The sequence below is a fragment of the Cyprinodon variegatus genome, unplaced genomic scaffold (genome assembly GCF_000732505.1).
Source record: "Cyprinodon variegatus isolate N-32 unplaced genomic scaffold, C_variegatus-1.0 Scaffold249, whole genome shotgun sequence".
Lineage (NCBI taxonomy): Eukaryota > Metazoa > Chordata > Actinopteri > Cyprinodontiformes > Cyprinodontidae > Cyprinodon > Cyprinodon variegatus.
The window spans coordinates 539,325-554,796 of NW_015150702.1; the positions used below are offsets into that span (position 1 = coordinate 539,325).

The 15,472-nt window shown below is 36.7% G+C and overlaps 1 protein-coding gene across 3 annotated transcripts in view; it reads left to right on the top strand.

Moving 5' to 3' along the window:
- Window positions 1-13,146, top strand: part of cadm2 (cell adhesion molecule 2) — a 311,371-nt gene extending 298,225 nt beyond the window's left edge. For all 3 annotated transcript variants that reach the window (XM_015382128.1, XM_015382129.1, XM_015382130.1), the window contains 2 exons: window positions 5,782-5,904; window positions 7,397-13,146. In XM_015382128.1, the coding sequence (XP_015237614.1) occupies window positions 5,782-5,904; window positions 7,397-7,515 (242 nt within the window). In that variant the 3' untranslated portion in view covers window positions 7,516-13,146. The remainder of the gene's footprint in view (window positions 1-5,781; window positions 5,905-7,396) is intronic.
- Window positions 13,147-15,472: the final 2,326 nt, after the last annotated feature.

The following is a 15,472-nucleotide window of genomic DNA, read 5'->3' on the forward strand; positions in this document are numbered from 1 at the left end:
TGGTATTTCTCTAGTTTCTTAAGTTCTTTTTTCCTGATGTTGCAGTCACTTGGTATTGCTATGTCAACCACAACGGCTCTCCTCTGCTTTTTGTCCACCACCTCAATGCCCAGTTGGTTTGCCATTACCATTCGGTCCGTCTGTATCTGGAAGTCCCACAGGACTTCTGCTTAGTCATTCTCTAGGTGTTTCTCACTTTGACCTGGGGTTTCCAGCCCATACTCTGCACAGATGTTCCTGTACACTATTCCAACCACTTGGTTATGGCGCTCCATGTAAACTCTCCCTGCCAGCATCTTACACCCTGCGATTATGTGCTGGACTTTCTCAGGGGCCTCTTTCTATATATATAAACAGATTTTATTTGCAATATAGAGTTTTTGTTTGAACGGGTCTAAGCTACTGTGTTAAACAGGTTTGAATAAATATTAAAAAACCCTCAGATAATTATTGCAAAATAGATAAAATTTTTGGGGTTGCCGTAGGTGTTCCACAGTTTGACAGTAAAATTTTAGTTTTAATCCGCCCCAGCTTTCTTATTCTAAGGATTCCAGCTATCTCTTTGATCATCTCATAAACAGATCAAAGGTTTCACATTTACTGAAAAAAGATGCAGATTTTTTTCCACATTTTCTCAAGAAGGAAATGATTAGATATATCCTACAGCCAAGTAATGGTATCTTATCAGCAGACCCCTTATACCTTTGCCACACCTAACTGCTACTTTACTGAAGGGAGCAACTAAACCTATTCCTTCGTAAAGCTTCATCTGAAACAGTGAATGGAAAACAAGCACCAACAGAGATATGAAAGAGTGCCTGTAGGGGATGAATTTTAATATTAAATAAATGTAAAGCCAATGGGGAAGCAGAGATGAAGCGACAAAGATGTGCTCTGCGTAACACATACTAATATGATGGATTAATGAGTTCAGTGTCTGATCACTCCCAACTGTTCATACAAAAGATGAGTGTAGATGAAATGGTGTGGAGCATTGAATACTTACAGGAGGTCTTTTACTCGATGCTAAACAGCTCCTGTGATGATTGGGGGCTTTTTACAGAGAGCAGAAAATGATGCTTAATCTGATAAAGACAGAAGTTTCATTTTGAGTATGCTGGTCATTTAAGAAACAGAGTTTGATGCTTTAGCTGTACAAAGATTTTTTTATGCCCCCCTCCAAAAAAAATTAAATTCATGAATAGCAACTAAATACGTAAAAATATGCTAAATGATTGCATGATAGATAATTAAAAAAAGATATAAAGACAATATAAAGGCATAACAAAGTACAAGAAACAACTTTATATATATATATATATATATATCTGATGTACAATAGAAATCTTTATTATTTATGATAAATGTAAGTGTTTTATGAACATTGCACTATTCTTTTATCTTTTTATCTGTTAATTTATGAAAGGCATTATTTATCTATTGTATGTCTCTTCAGTGTCATTTATCCTACCCACCTATAACTTCTCCTTGGAGCTAGTCCCCTTTAAGCATTATTTTGTCGCATTAAAGGGCATAACTACATTAAGAAACGTAATCATAGAATCCAAATGTGCAATAGTGTAATAGTAAATGGTTGCAATTACCTTTTACAATCCATTTAAACTATTAATATCCTAAGTTCTTGGTTACCTGGGGTGGTTCAGTTGCTCATTTAATATTAATCTGATGGTAAAATCTCAAAATCTAATTTCAAGTCACATTTTCTTAGATACATTAAAAATATTTGTCTTTTCCTTCGAATAATGGAAATAATTATTTTGATTATTTAGGAGGAATTGTTTTGGTCCCAGGTGACTGCATTGGTTCATAGAAAAATTTAACCCTTTTTATTTATTGAAGAACTCAGACTTCCACAGCCAGGCAACAAGGAGGGGGCTATAAATATTACAAGATGAGCTTGCTATGCCACACTCTCATATTAAATCATACAGAGAAGACTGAATGTGCCCTTATAAAATAATAATGCCTTTGTGGGCCTTTCAAATGTATAACTCAGTATGCAGTGTCTCCTCCCTATCCACCTACTTTCCTGTTTCTTTCTGGTTCAAATAAAGTTGTGACTTTTTGTCCCTCTGTCCGATGGTTTTCCCCATTTAGGGCTAAATTTGTTTAGCTCTGAAAACCATTAAACTAAATCTAAGTGAAGATACAGATCATGAGCTAGGGCTTGCTTCACAGCTATTTTAAGTGATTCCATGTCTTCAAACCTTTGCTTGATGAGATGTTTCTAGAGATGCAATTGTGTCTATGAAGAATGGGGGTAGTGGTTAGAGCAGAGCACTTGTGTTCACAAAAGATTACAAACATCAGATCCGAACCTCACAGGCTGTCCCTCTGGGTAATCAAAAAAAAAAAAACTATGTTCATACCGCACATGCTTTCGAGCAGCAGAAACAACTGGTTTACATGCAAAGTATATGGTTGACATGCATCAAGGTGCATCAAAAGGTCCTGCAGCGGGTCTAGAGCAGCAGGAGCAGCGCATCTTGACATATCTGAGCAGCTGAAGCAGCGCCTCATGAGCTTCTGAGCATCTGAGCCGCATGACATGCTTCACAAGCTGAAGTTGCTGGAGTTGGAAAAAATATAGCTTTTGCTGCTTGATGTGCCACATCACCCAATCAGAGAACCTGATCTGGGAGCTGGCTGGGAGATGGACACAGTACTGCTAATGCAGAGCGCTATGATCACTCCCCTGAAACAGTTTATTAATGCCTAAATTAACTTAAAATATTGAAACCTGCCAGCATATTATGGTGCCTGTAGTTTGTAGCACGTACAGGAAAAATGCTTAAAAAAACGTTCAGGTTGAGACTGGTAGTCTAAAGGAGATGGGTGTTCCCTTGTTTCCAATATTCCATCATCTTTTTTCCCTAAGTTTCTTGACTTCAGCTGAAGTTCAAACCAACTCAAGTGCCGTCCCTTGAAGCATTTTATCAGACTTTGAGCAGCCTCCTGCGGAGCTGCCAAAGTTTCTGCACAAGTCATTCATGTTTGCGAAGGACACCTTTAAAAATCACCAAGGAATTCTTGATTGTGATTCCTTCAGTAGTTTCAAGCCTGTGAGAATGCAACAGTACACATTACTGTTACATTACTGTTTTTTATTTAGTGAATACATTATTAATAAACACAAGTGTAATAATAAAAGTAAGTTTAATAAAAGCACACCTTGACATTTTTTAACTAAAAATTGTATTAAATACAAGGTTCAGGCAAGGTAATGTTGAAAAAGTTTAGCCCTCAACTTTCAGTAACATATCTGAACATCTAACAGTCAGCCAGAAGACCAGCAGTCACAAAGTGAATGCATTTAATGGTTAAAAATACACACAGGGAGAATCCTGACAGTTGGAGAAGAGAAGACAATAGTATGTGTGTAACTAAATGCCTCAGTCCTTGTCCTGCTGGGTCCTGCCAGGGGAAAATTCCTCTACTCTCTGCTCCACCAAACAAGAAAAACCACAGCACAGTGGAGCTATGCTTCTCACGTCCGTGTCTATAAGCGTGTGTGTCTGTCTGTACGACTTTGTGTTTGTCCACTCGGAGGCGGCGAAGTGTGACGGCCTGGTCACTCAGACCGTGGAGACTTATGAAGCGAGAGCAAGCCAGCTGTTCAATTTGGCCACATGGGTAGACAGAATGAAAAGTAGAATACTGAAGAGAAACAGCCAACATAAGACGTGCACTGTATATATAACTCCTTCTGTATCTGCTTTTTCTGCTCTGGGAATGAATTGTTTTAGCTATCATCAAGCATCCTCAACTTTCAAGAACAGATGCAAAATATTTGAGGGTATTCAAAGGATGCCACATTTCTTGTAAAGGACAACATATTGTGTGTCAGTATAACCCTTTACATTTTATGGAGCAATACAAATGCTTCTAGAGGTGATAATAGCTTAGAATGCAGAAGTTCATCCTGCAACCGGAGGATCGCTGGTTTTGACCTAAACTCCACCCGTCTTCCCATAGTGGCTACAATGTAGTTTGCTACCATCAGTGTGTGACTAAATGTAAAGTAAAGGTCTTTTGAGACTTGGATAAACTGCTATACAGGTACCAACACTTTCATCTTATCTTTTATCTTAGCATAGCCATGCCTAAACCTTAGTTTTTTTTTCTTTTGTTTAGAGAAAGCTGCAAATTTTTACCTTGATAAACTAAAAAAACGATTTTTAGTAATGGAACCTAAGAGTATGTCCCTACTGAGATCTGAACAGACGCCAATAGATGCATTAACCTCAAATACTGAAATGTTTCCAACCAATGAAATACAGAGACATGTATGACATAGACCAGAAGTGGCAGGCTAAAGCAAACTAACTACCTTTCCTTAAAAAGGAGAGCATTCCTCTCAACCCCATATTGGAAGAGTTTGATTTGTCAGTCAACTCCTATAATTCTGAAACAAATCAAGAATGTAAGACATTGCAGCTGCAACTGCTGCTGCTGCGATTGGATGCAGCTCGACAAGGAGGCAGGCAGCACTTGGTGATTTACCCAATCAGATGGAAGGACTTGTACTGAATGTCCCTCCCATTTGCCACTTTGAGAAGCTGCTCATTTAAATCCGATGCTATGAAACTATAGTAGAAAAAAGATTTGGGGGGTTTTGGGATAATTAGAATATTTTGTTTTGTTCGTGATTAGGACAGATATTAAGTGCAGATAGGCGTTTTGTGTTGTAGTCCATGTACTGCTCAAGTCTGTGAATGAGGAAAAGAAGAAAAGCTTTCAATTTCATGAAATCTCTACATTAATGCACATGTATGCTCATAGGATTTCGATGAACACTGAAACGACAAGATCCTTAAACCAGACTAAAAATGCTGAGATGTTCTTCTGTTAATGTAAAGAAAATGAGAATCAAAGGTTGGGTATCAGACCAAAATGCCTTTAGGTATGTCCCTGTGAAGCTTACCTGGGCATGTCCCACTGGGTGAACAGCATGTTGAAGCCAACAGAGGAAACTGGATATTCTTTTTGCCCTCTCAGTGTTTCGGGATTCCCCAGAATGAGTGGGAGATCTCTATAAAAAACACACAATGAAGGATGGAATAAACTAGATTTTGTTTGAAAGCAGCTAGAAAGGATAATCAGAGTAACCTCTCATTATGAGTTTTTTTGCACTAGGCACAGCAGGAGGATTATTCTGTCTTTATAACTTTCTTTATTATTCTGCTGCTTTCCAACAGCTGGGGACCTGAAGCAACTCTCTGACATCTAATTCTTTTCCCTGACATAATTCCTTCTCTCCAAGAACTGAAAAAAGTGATTGATCTTCCGTACTTATTTTTTATGTCATAATTAATTTACTGTATAACATTTTTTTCTCTGCCGTTGCCTGGTTTGCATGCTGAGGTCTCCTACAGCTCAGATGGGGAGGTCCTAAATAATTTACTTCTTTAAACCAAGTCCCTTATACATTCTCTTTTTCCCTCATTTTGCTGGATGACTGTCATCGCTGTGCCATTCTTCGTGTGTCAGTGTGATGTCCATCTCTCATCTGCTCTGTTTTAATATTCTTAGAGAGTTCTCCGTCTATGTGCTCTGAATGCATGAAGTGTAAAAAGGAATAAATGAAAGCAGCTAAGAACCGCGGTTAAACCAGGAACAAACTGGAAATAATCTTCTCTCTTCTCCTTGCTCTCTGTTTTGTACTTTCTGTCTTTTCCTGTTCCCCTGTGCTCAGTCCTTCACCTCACTAACCAACGCTTTGATTGTCTCTCTTTGTTTCTTTCTCCCCTGTCTCCTCAGATCCCAATGCACTGGGGCAGCAAGGCACCGACCATGCCTTGATTGGAGGAGTGGTGGCTGTAGTGGTCTTTGTCACCTTGTGTTTAATCATTGTTCTGGGAAGATACCTGGCCAGGCATAAAGGTAAAACCACAATGGAACAGACCTCAAGGCCCATTGAACCAGCAGAGCATGCTCTACTTGTCAAGTATTAGACTGCAGCCCTTCTTCTTTTTCAAAGTAACAGTTTGATTAGGACAGAATAAAACTTGCACACTAAGGAAATGTTATGTAAATGAAAAGGATGTGAGCATTAACACTACCTTACACAGTTATTCACACCTACTGTACATTTCTGAATTTTGTCAGCCTGTAACTGAGTACGCAAATATGTATTTGAATTAAATTATATAATGAAAAGACCCGCACAAAATAGGTAATTGTGAGGGAAGGAAAATATACATAGATTTAAAATGCACAAACATAAAAATGTGGCATGCATTTGTATTCATCTTATTTTTATCTTTATTCGATAATATAGAACAAAACTCAAGGAATCCTTCAAATAAAAGCAACAAAGAGAGAAGATGTTATATTATAAAAGTAAATCCCAGGTTTGGCTGTCAGTGCGCATCCCCCTTTACGTGCCATGCTGGATGGAAAACTGGATTGTTGCAGCGTTATTCTGTTGGGGAAGGGAAGCTGGCCAGCGCAGATGGGAAGATAGCCTAAACTTAATACAGAGCAATCATGTTAATGGCGGCAAAACAGCTGTGGCTGGAGCAGAATTCCACATTCAGCCTTGAGAAAGACCCTTATAGTTCAGTCATAGCCTCAGTTTGTAGATTTAGATCCCAACATAAATAGCTTGTTAAAATAACCCAATTAAACTCTAGATATTCATCCACAAAAAAACCTATTGAGATAGTTGATTAACTAACCGTGAGATACCCTCCATCTAGTCTGACTAAAATTTAGTTGTCTTTGAATAGAACAAATTAGAGCTCCATTCTCTAGATCAGCAAAGCAGGTAGAGACATACCACAAAATACGGCAGCTGTGATTGCAGTGAAATCTTTCCAGTTGTCTCCCCCTTTCCAATGTGTTACTCTAAAAAAGATTAGAACCATTGAATACATTTACCAGTTATGTTTATCCGTAACTGATCTAACAATTGACTATATTGCAGCAAGTAGAGCTATTTCACTTCTGTATCAACCCAATGCAAACTGATGATGGATTTGTGAACCCTGAAAAGTATTTATTTCTGCATATCTAGATAACATATTCATGATCACTGCTGAAATAAATAATATGAAAAGAGCAGTTATCTAAAGCTTTGTCATGATTTTATTCTAAGCATTTGACCAAAAGTTGCCTGGCTGTATAGTTGTATGTCAATTCTTGTCTCTCTTCGCTGCATATAGCCGGCACATTTGTTGATGGTTTTTGGCTGTGTTAGAGGGCTTCACTCACATTCACCACACTATCCCAGCTTCTCATCACTCTGTCTATGAATAATGTAGCATCACTGATGTCTTCACATGTGCTGTCTGCCCCAGGCAGGCAACACCACGCAGGGATGCTCAGTATTTGTTTTCCTTGTGATGGGTTTGTTTTCTCCCCTCTTTTGCAGGAACATACTTGACGAACGAAGCCAAAGGGGCGGACGACGCACCCGATGCTGACACAGCCATCATCAACGCTGAAGGGCACCACGCACATGCTGAAGAAAAGAAGGAATACTTCATTTAGACTGCATAGGGAGCTGTGCAGCTCTCTCCATTTTCTCTCAGTCCCTCTTTTTCTAATAGTCCATCCCTCTCTGTTCTCCTCTTCAGTCTTCACCTGTGACCACTGCTCCCTTTGAGTCGACACAGAGTGCGCAGGCAGAGATGTTCCTTAAAGCTTTTTTTTTTTTTATTTCCTGTGGTTCAGCATTTCTCTGTGTTACATTTTTTATTTTTTATTTCCTTTTCGGCAGATTTAAAATTTTGTTCACTCGCAGCATGATGCTGCTACTGACGCTCTACCCCTTCTCTCGTTATTGCTGGTCTAGTGACACAAACACCAGGAAATCTGTATATCTGCCATGGCTGCTTCTTACATGACCTCTTTTTCACCCTTTCTCTTGTTTCCCACCAAGCAGACACACTGCTGCACATTGTATCCCCCCTCACACACACACACAAACACACACACTTATCTCATGTCAACACGGTGCCTAAAAATACAGACGCCATCGAACTTCTTTTAATGCCTTCATGTGTCGCCTGTCAGTAGCAATGTAAATGCTCTGTAGCTCATCTCATTGCTTTGCTCACAGCTTTTTCTTACACATAACATCCTTTTTTATTTGAATGAATCTGTGCTGTTTACGCCTTATATGTGTCTGTCACACTGAATATGGTACTTTTAGATGATCCACTGCTCCCGAACCTCCCCATCCACACTAAATAAACTTGTAATTAAGCAGTGGACGGTTTGTAAGATAAGACGAAGGTTTTGTGTAACACTGTAGCAAAGTTTGTTTGGATAAGTGTATAATATGATTTTCACTATTAGGCTAGAAGTGATAAGGGGTAGTGCTGGTAGTGTTTTTTTTTTTTTAGAGCAAAGAACCCACCAAAAATCTAGGAAGGAGTCCGTAGATGAAGCTATTTGCTAAATCTGCTGTCCCTCTGTACTTTACTCTCCACATCCCTGCGCTATGCAGGCAGCAGTTTAGTGAAACATTTTAAACGCTATCTGGACAGCTGACAGTAGTCTGTGTTTTACATGAATGATTTAGATGTACAGAAAAATAAAAAAAACAATCCACGTCTTAAAATCTGTAAAAAATGTATTTAAATTCTGTTAACAATTCACATTTTGATCATTTCCGTTCAGTAGAGTCATGTTGAAGCCTAAGGACCTCATGAAATGTAAAGTGAACAATTAAAGGTTCTGTAACAACAAAGTGAGAACAGTAATGGGATGTTCAGGCAGTCCAGTGTTTTCAAACATATTTTAGTACCTTAGATTGATGCCTTATAACTTTAAGCTGTAGGCAGCTTTAAATTACAGGTTTACAGGTAACATTGACTTGGAATAAGTAATTTATTGCCTCTTTATATATATTAGAATTAAATAAAAATAAGCAGCCACAATTTCCCTTGACATGACAGTGAAGGCTGTCCTTTAGCCTGTATTCAGTTTTCCTGGCTGTCAGTCAGTATTACTCGCAACCATTTCCATTACTGGATTGGGTTTTCTCTGAAATATTCCCAATAGATATTTTCCTCTAGATCTAATGCCTTGTCTTTTGGACAGAGAGATTAATATGCCTGGATTAAAACATTTTACCAAAAAAAAAAAAACAGCAGTCTTTCACGTGACTGTAAATACTCCATCTTGTAATCCAAGAAAAAAAGATGCAGGGAAAAGCAGTAATGTCTCCATTTTTTTTTTAAACAGACATTTCTTTCATTCTCATTTTGTCAGTGAGGTCAACAGGCCGTCTTCTCAGCAGTTAGCCTCGCAGGCTCTCCTCTTAGAGCTTTCTTATATCTCGCACATATCCTTCAAGGTTATTCTTGTCAAAAACAGAAAACAAATACAAAATAAATAAGTGCTGAATCAAAGACTTTAGAGCCTAAAATAAAACTCTTTGGCCTGGAACAAAAGAGACTGGTGCAGAACTGAGCACAGTCAATGTTGTCAAGTAAAATTCAGTCATCACTTTAAACTGAAGATAAGTGGTTATAATATGTTACAACATTTTCTTAAGAAAAAATATTAATTGATGTTTTCAACTAGTCCTTTTTATCATGTAGTGTGTCGCTGTTTAATTTCATGAGGTCTTCAAATAAAATAAATAAATCAGAAATGCTGAGGGAGAAATGCTGAGAGTCTTGGGTCATGGATCTGCATGGGCCCCATTTCCAAAAACCAAAAACTGGAAACAAACAGAGAAGCACAAAATTTGACAGAATGAGTTACTGTGTTTCATTGCCAACATCTAAATTGCCTTGGGAAATGGTTCTTCTAATGCAAGAGGTGGTGGAAAGATGAAACAGCTGCAAAGCGTCTTTTTTGTAAATGTACGCTAAGTATTTTTTTTTATATTAAAAAAGTCTTATATTGTTGGTTTAAATTGTATCCCACTCCATGTTAGATATACTGTGTCTTCTAAAATGTGGTTGACTGTAAAAAAAAAAAGAAAAAAGATAGCTGTTAAATTTTGGACTCCTGTATTCTTTCAAATTTGTATATCTGCCACCTTACCTATTTACTTACATTTAAAAGAGGCGTTCAAAATTTTGTTTTGTTTCTGTGCATGTACATAATGTGTAAACACAACACGTTGGTACTTCACATAAGCATGATTTCTGGTTCTTATTTTACATTTTGATTATTTCAACTAAGTTTACTGAACAAAGAAACACAGCACAAGTAAATTAAACTCTAACTTTATCTTGTTTTTGTGCTGCTGGTCTGATCCGGACAAAAATATGACAAAAAGGAAAATATGTAAAGTCAGATCAGTTTGGACACAAATTGATTGAAAATAGATTATTTATCCTTAGAAATAAAATAAAATGCAAGGTATCTTTTGTATCCAATGCCCAAAATGGAAAACATAACTCAATTTAAAAAGAGTCATGAACATGGAAAAAACGTACACAAATACAGCAAAAACAGTACCTTCATGTTCATGACAAGTAAATAAAACTCTCTGGCCACTTTATTAGGTACTCATACTTACTTGAATGTTAAACAAGGGATGTCAATCACATACCAGAACTTTAAAGCATTTATGCATCTTGTCATTGTAAAGGTGTTTTCTGAAGTTAAAGCCCAGCATGAGAGAGAAATTAAAAGAGGTGATTAAACATGGGATAGTTGATGGTGCAAGATTGTCTGGTCTAGGATTTTCTGAAACTGTTAATCTATGGGAAATTTTATTCTCATGTTGGAGTCTTGTTCAGAAAAGATGTCGTTTTTACTGTATGGTATGAAAATATCTTATACGTTTCAGAGCTTAAAGACGAATGAACAGACTAGCTTGAGATAATAGAGGTAACAGTAATCCAAGAAAAACCTACTCCTAAAAAAAGTATGCAGAAATCTTTATCAGAAGCAAAACTGTGGACTGAGCAGTGTAGAGATGATGCTGGTTGGACTTGTCTATCCAGAAGTAAAGCAGAGAAAAAAAAATATTTCCCTTGTTTGTACGTGCATAATGCAAGAGGTTGAGGGAAAGGGGCTCATAGACTCCTGTAGCTCTGCTTCAATATCAGGCTAATTCCCAACAGGCTGAAGTTCAACTCAATCCAAAAGGTTCCTGCGTGACAAAAAAAAAAATAAGCCCAAGATATCAGACAGTAAACCCACTCTATACCATAGAAAAGCATACATCTATCCTGGATTCTTTGATCAAAAACTCAGGGTGGTGGTGTGATGGAATGGGGTCACTCTCCCCCCCCTAAACCCTGATCATTATCTAAAAGCCAAAGCATACCTGTATATTGTTGCTTACATCCTCTCTTTATGATACAGCTTAGCCATCCTTTTATGTTCACTCCCAGCATGATAATGCAGCACACCACAAATATTTGCTCATCTCCAAGAGCTTTCTTTAATACTACATGAGTTCACTGTACTCCAATGACCACCACAATAACCTAATATCAATCCAACACAGCATTTTTGGAATGAGGCAGAAAAGAGGATTTTCTTTATAGATGCGGATTATACCCTGCATTGGCAACGTTTGCCTAATAAAGTGGTTGGAGAATGTATTTATCAAAGGTGAAAAACATTTCTTTGTCTTTTATTTCATCATTTCCATTTTTAGTAGAAGTTTAAATTAGTTTGGCTGAAGTAGGCTCCTTTAAAAGTCTGATAAACCCCAACAGCATTAATCTCCTTGGGCAAAACAAATTATCACTGAGGGCAATGAAAAAGTGGACCCAGCTGTCTCTAGTTTGGTGGCCAGTTTACAATATTATGCAAATAAAGAAGGCAAAGGTCTTGTTTGAGCAGCAAAACTGAACATCCATACTGGAGGGAATTACATGTGGGAATCCTTAAGTCAATATCAGTTTATTTTTTGATATCACGGTGTGTGTAGGATTACATATTTTTTATTGTTATTTATCACAATTTTCATACTATACACTTTTGTGCACTTAAACTTTTACCACAACTTTAACAGAATTAGATTTGTTGTTAAAAGGTTTTGCCTGTATCCATCTCTTGTTTTCAGAAGCAATTGTCACAAAATAATATCAATTTTTTTTTTCTAAATGAGAGATGGTACCGCACACTTTTTTTCATGCATTTCATCTGTGTATCGATTTTAGAAATGAGAAAAGTTAGGATATGGTATTTAGTAAAAGGTCTACAGTGATGAGTTGGTGTTGGCGTTTCAAATGAAAAGGTGCCATTTACTGAATTATGCACTCAGACCATTACAACTTGATGGATATTTCTTAGTAATTGTTCAAATGTGTTTGCTTTTCCTCTTTTCAAGACAACTGTAAATATTTAGTCTTACATGAGAGTACTGAGTTGATTTATTGCAATGGCTTTTTATCATTTTTAGACCAAACTTAAATCTTAAGTTACATTTTTTTTAACAGCTTATCCGATGCCACAATGTGCTACTTTTAATATCTATATGTTGATATACAGATTCAATTGTAGCTGTTCCTTTTCTTATTTCTTTTTCTTAATTTTCTTTGTTGTGAAAAAACTAAGCTTTAAAAAAATCCTAATTTCTCATTGGTGTTGGTTCGGTTAGCAGGATTATGAGCTTAAAACCTAATTATTAAAAACACTAGCATAGTGACATTGCAATGCCATTTTCATTAAGCATCAGGCTATTTTTCCTTTTTCTATATAAATAATTTCCTGGCTCATGACAACCCCTTTTCCTTCTGCTGAAGCTGTGTTTGCTGTGAGTCGAGTTGTGCATTTATGCAGATTAAGCAGCACAATGCTGGCTGCAATTTTGCCAGAAAATGGCTTGCAATTTTAGGACCAATTTTCATGTTGGCTACACACCAGTGCAAATTTGCAAAACACACCTTTTTTCCCTCTTTTGCTACAGGTCAGCTTGTGTATAGCTGACACCGATTTACAAGGAGGTTCAAATAAAGCTGTTTGCCTGAAGTTAAATAACGAGACGAGTTATCCAAGCATTATGTTATCTATTTTATATAAACCAGGATTAAAACAATATGTTTGTGTGGGAAATGCACCAGAAAAGAACAGGTTTCTCTCAATTGATAAGCTTTGGTGCTGTAGATGGTACAAATATATATTATTATGGCATCATGTAAAATTAAGAATTTAGGCCAAATTGTGTATTGTAATTAAAGTACAGTAAAAAAAAAAAAAGACACAATGATCAAATGAGTTTTTATTGTTTGTACCCTCCTCCTGCCTACCTGCTTCTTTTATCATAAAAGAAAATGTATGTTTTAAAGTATGCTCATTGCTGTTTTCTATCTTATTAGTTGTTGTTTTTTTCTTCCTTAAGAGATTGTTCAGACTTTTTGAAGTGATTTTCATTATTGTTACTCCTATTACACTACCTATAACAGATAAATGCCATTTTTCTGGGAACTTGTATGGAAGTAACTAAGTGTTCAGGGAAAAGGAAGGAACACAGCTAGTTAGATGGTACATTTTAGTTGTGCAAAAAATGTAAAGCTTTATTTTTTTATCTGTGATCTATAATTCTGAATTGGATGAAACATTTTTATGATTTAACATTATTCTGTTGGCAGTTTGTCTCTGTTTAATCAGTCATGCAGCTTTCCCACTGAGACTTCAAGTTACATTGGTTGACGCTACCATCTGCGTCAATCTGCCAAGGGTGGGGTTAACTTTCTGATTGTAGGACTGGCTTCAAATTGTATGTTTTACATTTTTTGAGATCTTGAGGCTATTTGGAAACGATCCCTGCAGAATCTGTCAGGGTCAGGGGTGCTTACTTCCAGTGATCCATAGGTGAAAGGCAGGGTACACCCTGGACATGTCGCCAGTCCACAGTAGCCCTGCAAACTCGAGATTGGTTATTTTAACGCTGTAGTATAACCTGTTTGTTGAGAAAAGAGCAGGCAAGTAAACATCCAAGTTATGTTCTAAATAGCTGCTACTATAGAAATGTGCTCATAAAGGCATCGGCATACCCAGCTTCAGTTTACCTGAATTGGTCAGTAAAAATTGAAATGTTCTGCATGCAAAGGCAAGCATTTGTCTTATATAGGGAGTGATATGGGAAGAGATCATTTTACAGAACTCACTTCAGAAAATCTGTACTGGTGATGGGCAAACCTGATCGCATTTCTTTCTCAAAGTGCTGCTCCCCCCATTTATGCATTTGACTTTTAAGCAACACTGCATAATGAATTTGCAAATTACTAAAACAAATTTCAACAAGTTACTGAAGGTTGATATGAAAATGAAATTAGTTCTAGCTTCAAACATGAAATTCTCTATTATAATTTAGGAGTTCAGTTTGACACTATTCCTGTGCCGTCTACCTTCTCCTGGCTCTCCACATTCCTTTGCTGTACAGTTTAGCTTCAGCATAACTCTTAGTTCCGCCTGAAAAATCGACACTGACGTCAATCAGCCCAGTGTCTATAACGTCACATTGATGATAACATGTGACACAATCGCATGTAATGTTGTACTGTTCTTATGATTTGTACCTGTTGCTTTTCTTTTGCATCTCAGGAAAATATTTCTTTTGGGATTTCTTTTTGTTTCATTTTTTTCTTTTAGATGGTTTCCTGTTTTAACATGGGGACTTGTGAGCACCTATCACTCTACTGGTCCCTATATGCTGACACCATGTACTTGTTCAGTTTAAGATTACCACAATGTTAATAAAATTATTCAGTGATTCTTCAGTTATTGTCATCTGTAAGCTTTTTGTTTACCTTGAATTTGAAAAATGCAATTTATATTATGAGAATAATATCACATTTGTTTTTAAATCAATAATCTTATTATGAAACCCTAAGAAAATTTGGTTGAGATACTCAGCTCAAAATGCGCATATAGAATGTAGATAGAAATAATAAAAACCTGTAGTAAAATAAACATAAGCATCCTTAGTGGACACCCTCAGGACACCCTCCAGGAGAAAAACCACAAAATATTGAATATTAAAACTTTGTAACTTTTAGAGGAACATTTTGAAATACTTGTAAAATATATATATCTTGGAAAAAGTAGAATATGTGTATTGGGTTTGCATGTAGTATTTCTAAAATGTGCTTATGTATGTGATTAATGTTCCATGTAGTTTCCGGAATGGTGGGAAAAAGTTCCTATAGTTAAACTGAAGGTATGAAATCATTTAGTGCCTCAATAGTCCGTTATGTTTCTATATGAGGCTACAAATTTCTCAATACATTATATTTTAATCTTTATATTAGGCAATATCCCTGATTTAAGACAAGGAATTTACATGTGGGGAATAGCTAGGACGTTTATTGAAATAAAACATTTGTAGGTTTGGCCTCCTAATTTAGTGTTTCATTTAAAACATCACTACCTCATCTCTTACTTCACCCCACAATGGAGGAATTTCTCCTTCATGTGATTTTTTTTTAATTCAGTTTGGAGCTGTATCAAATTTTGTATATAATAAAAATAGTTGCATCAATAGTTGAAAAAATATCTATAAAAGTTTTATTCTCCTTTTAAG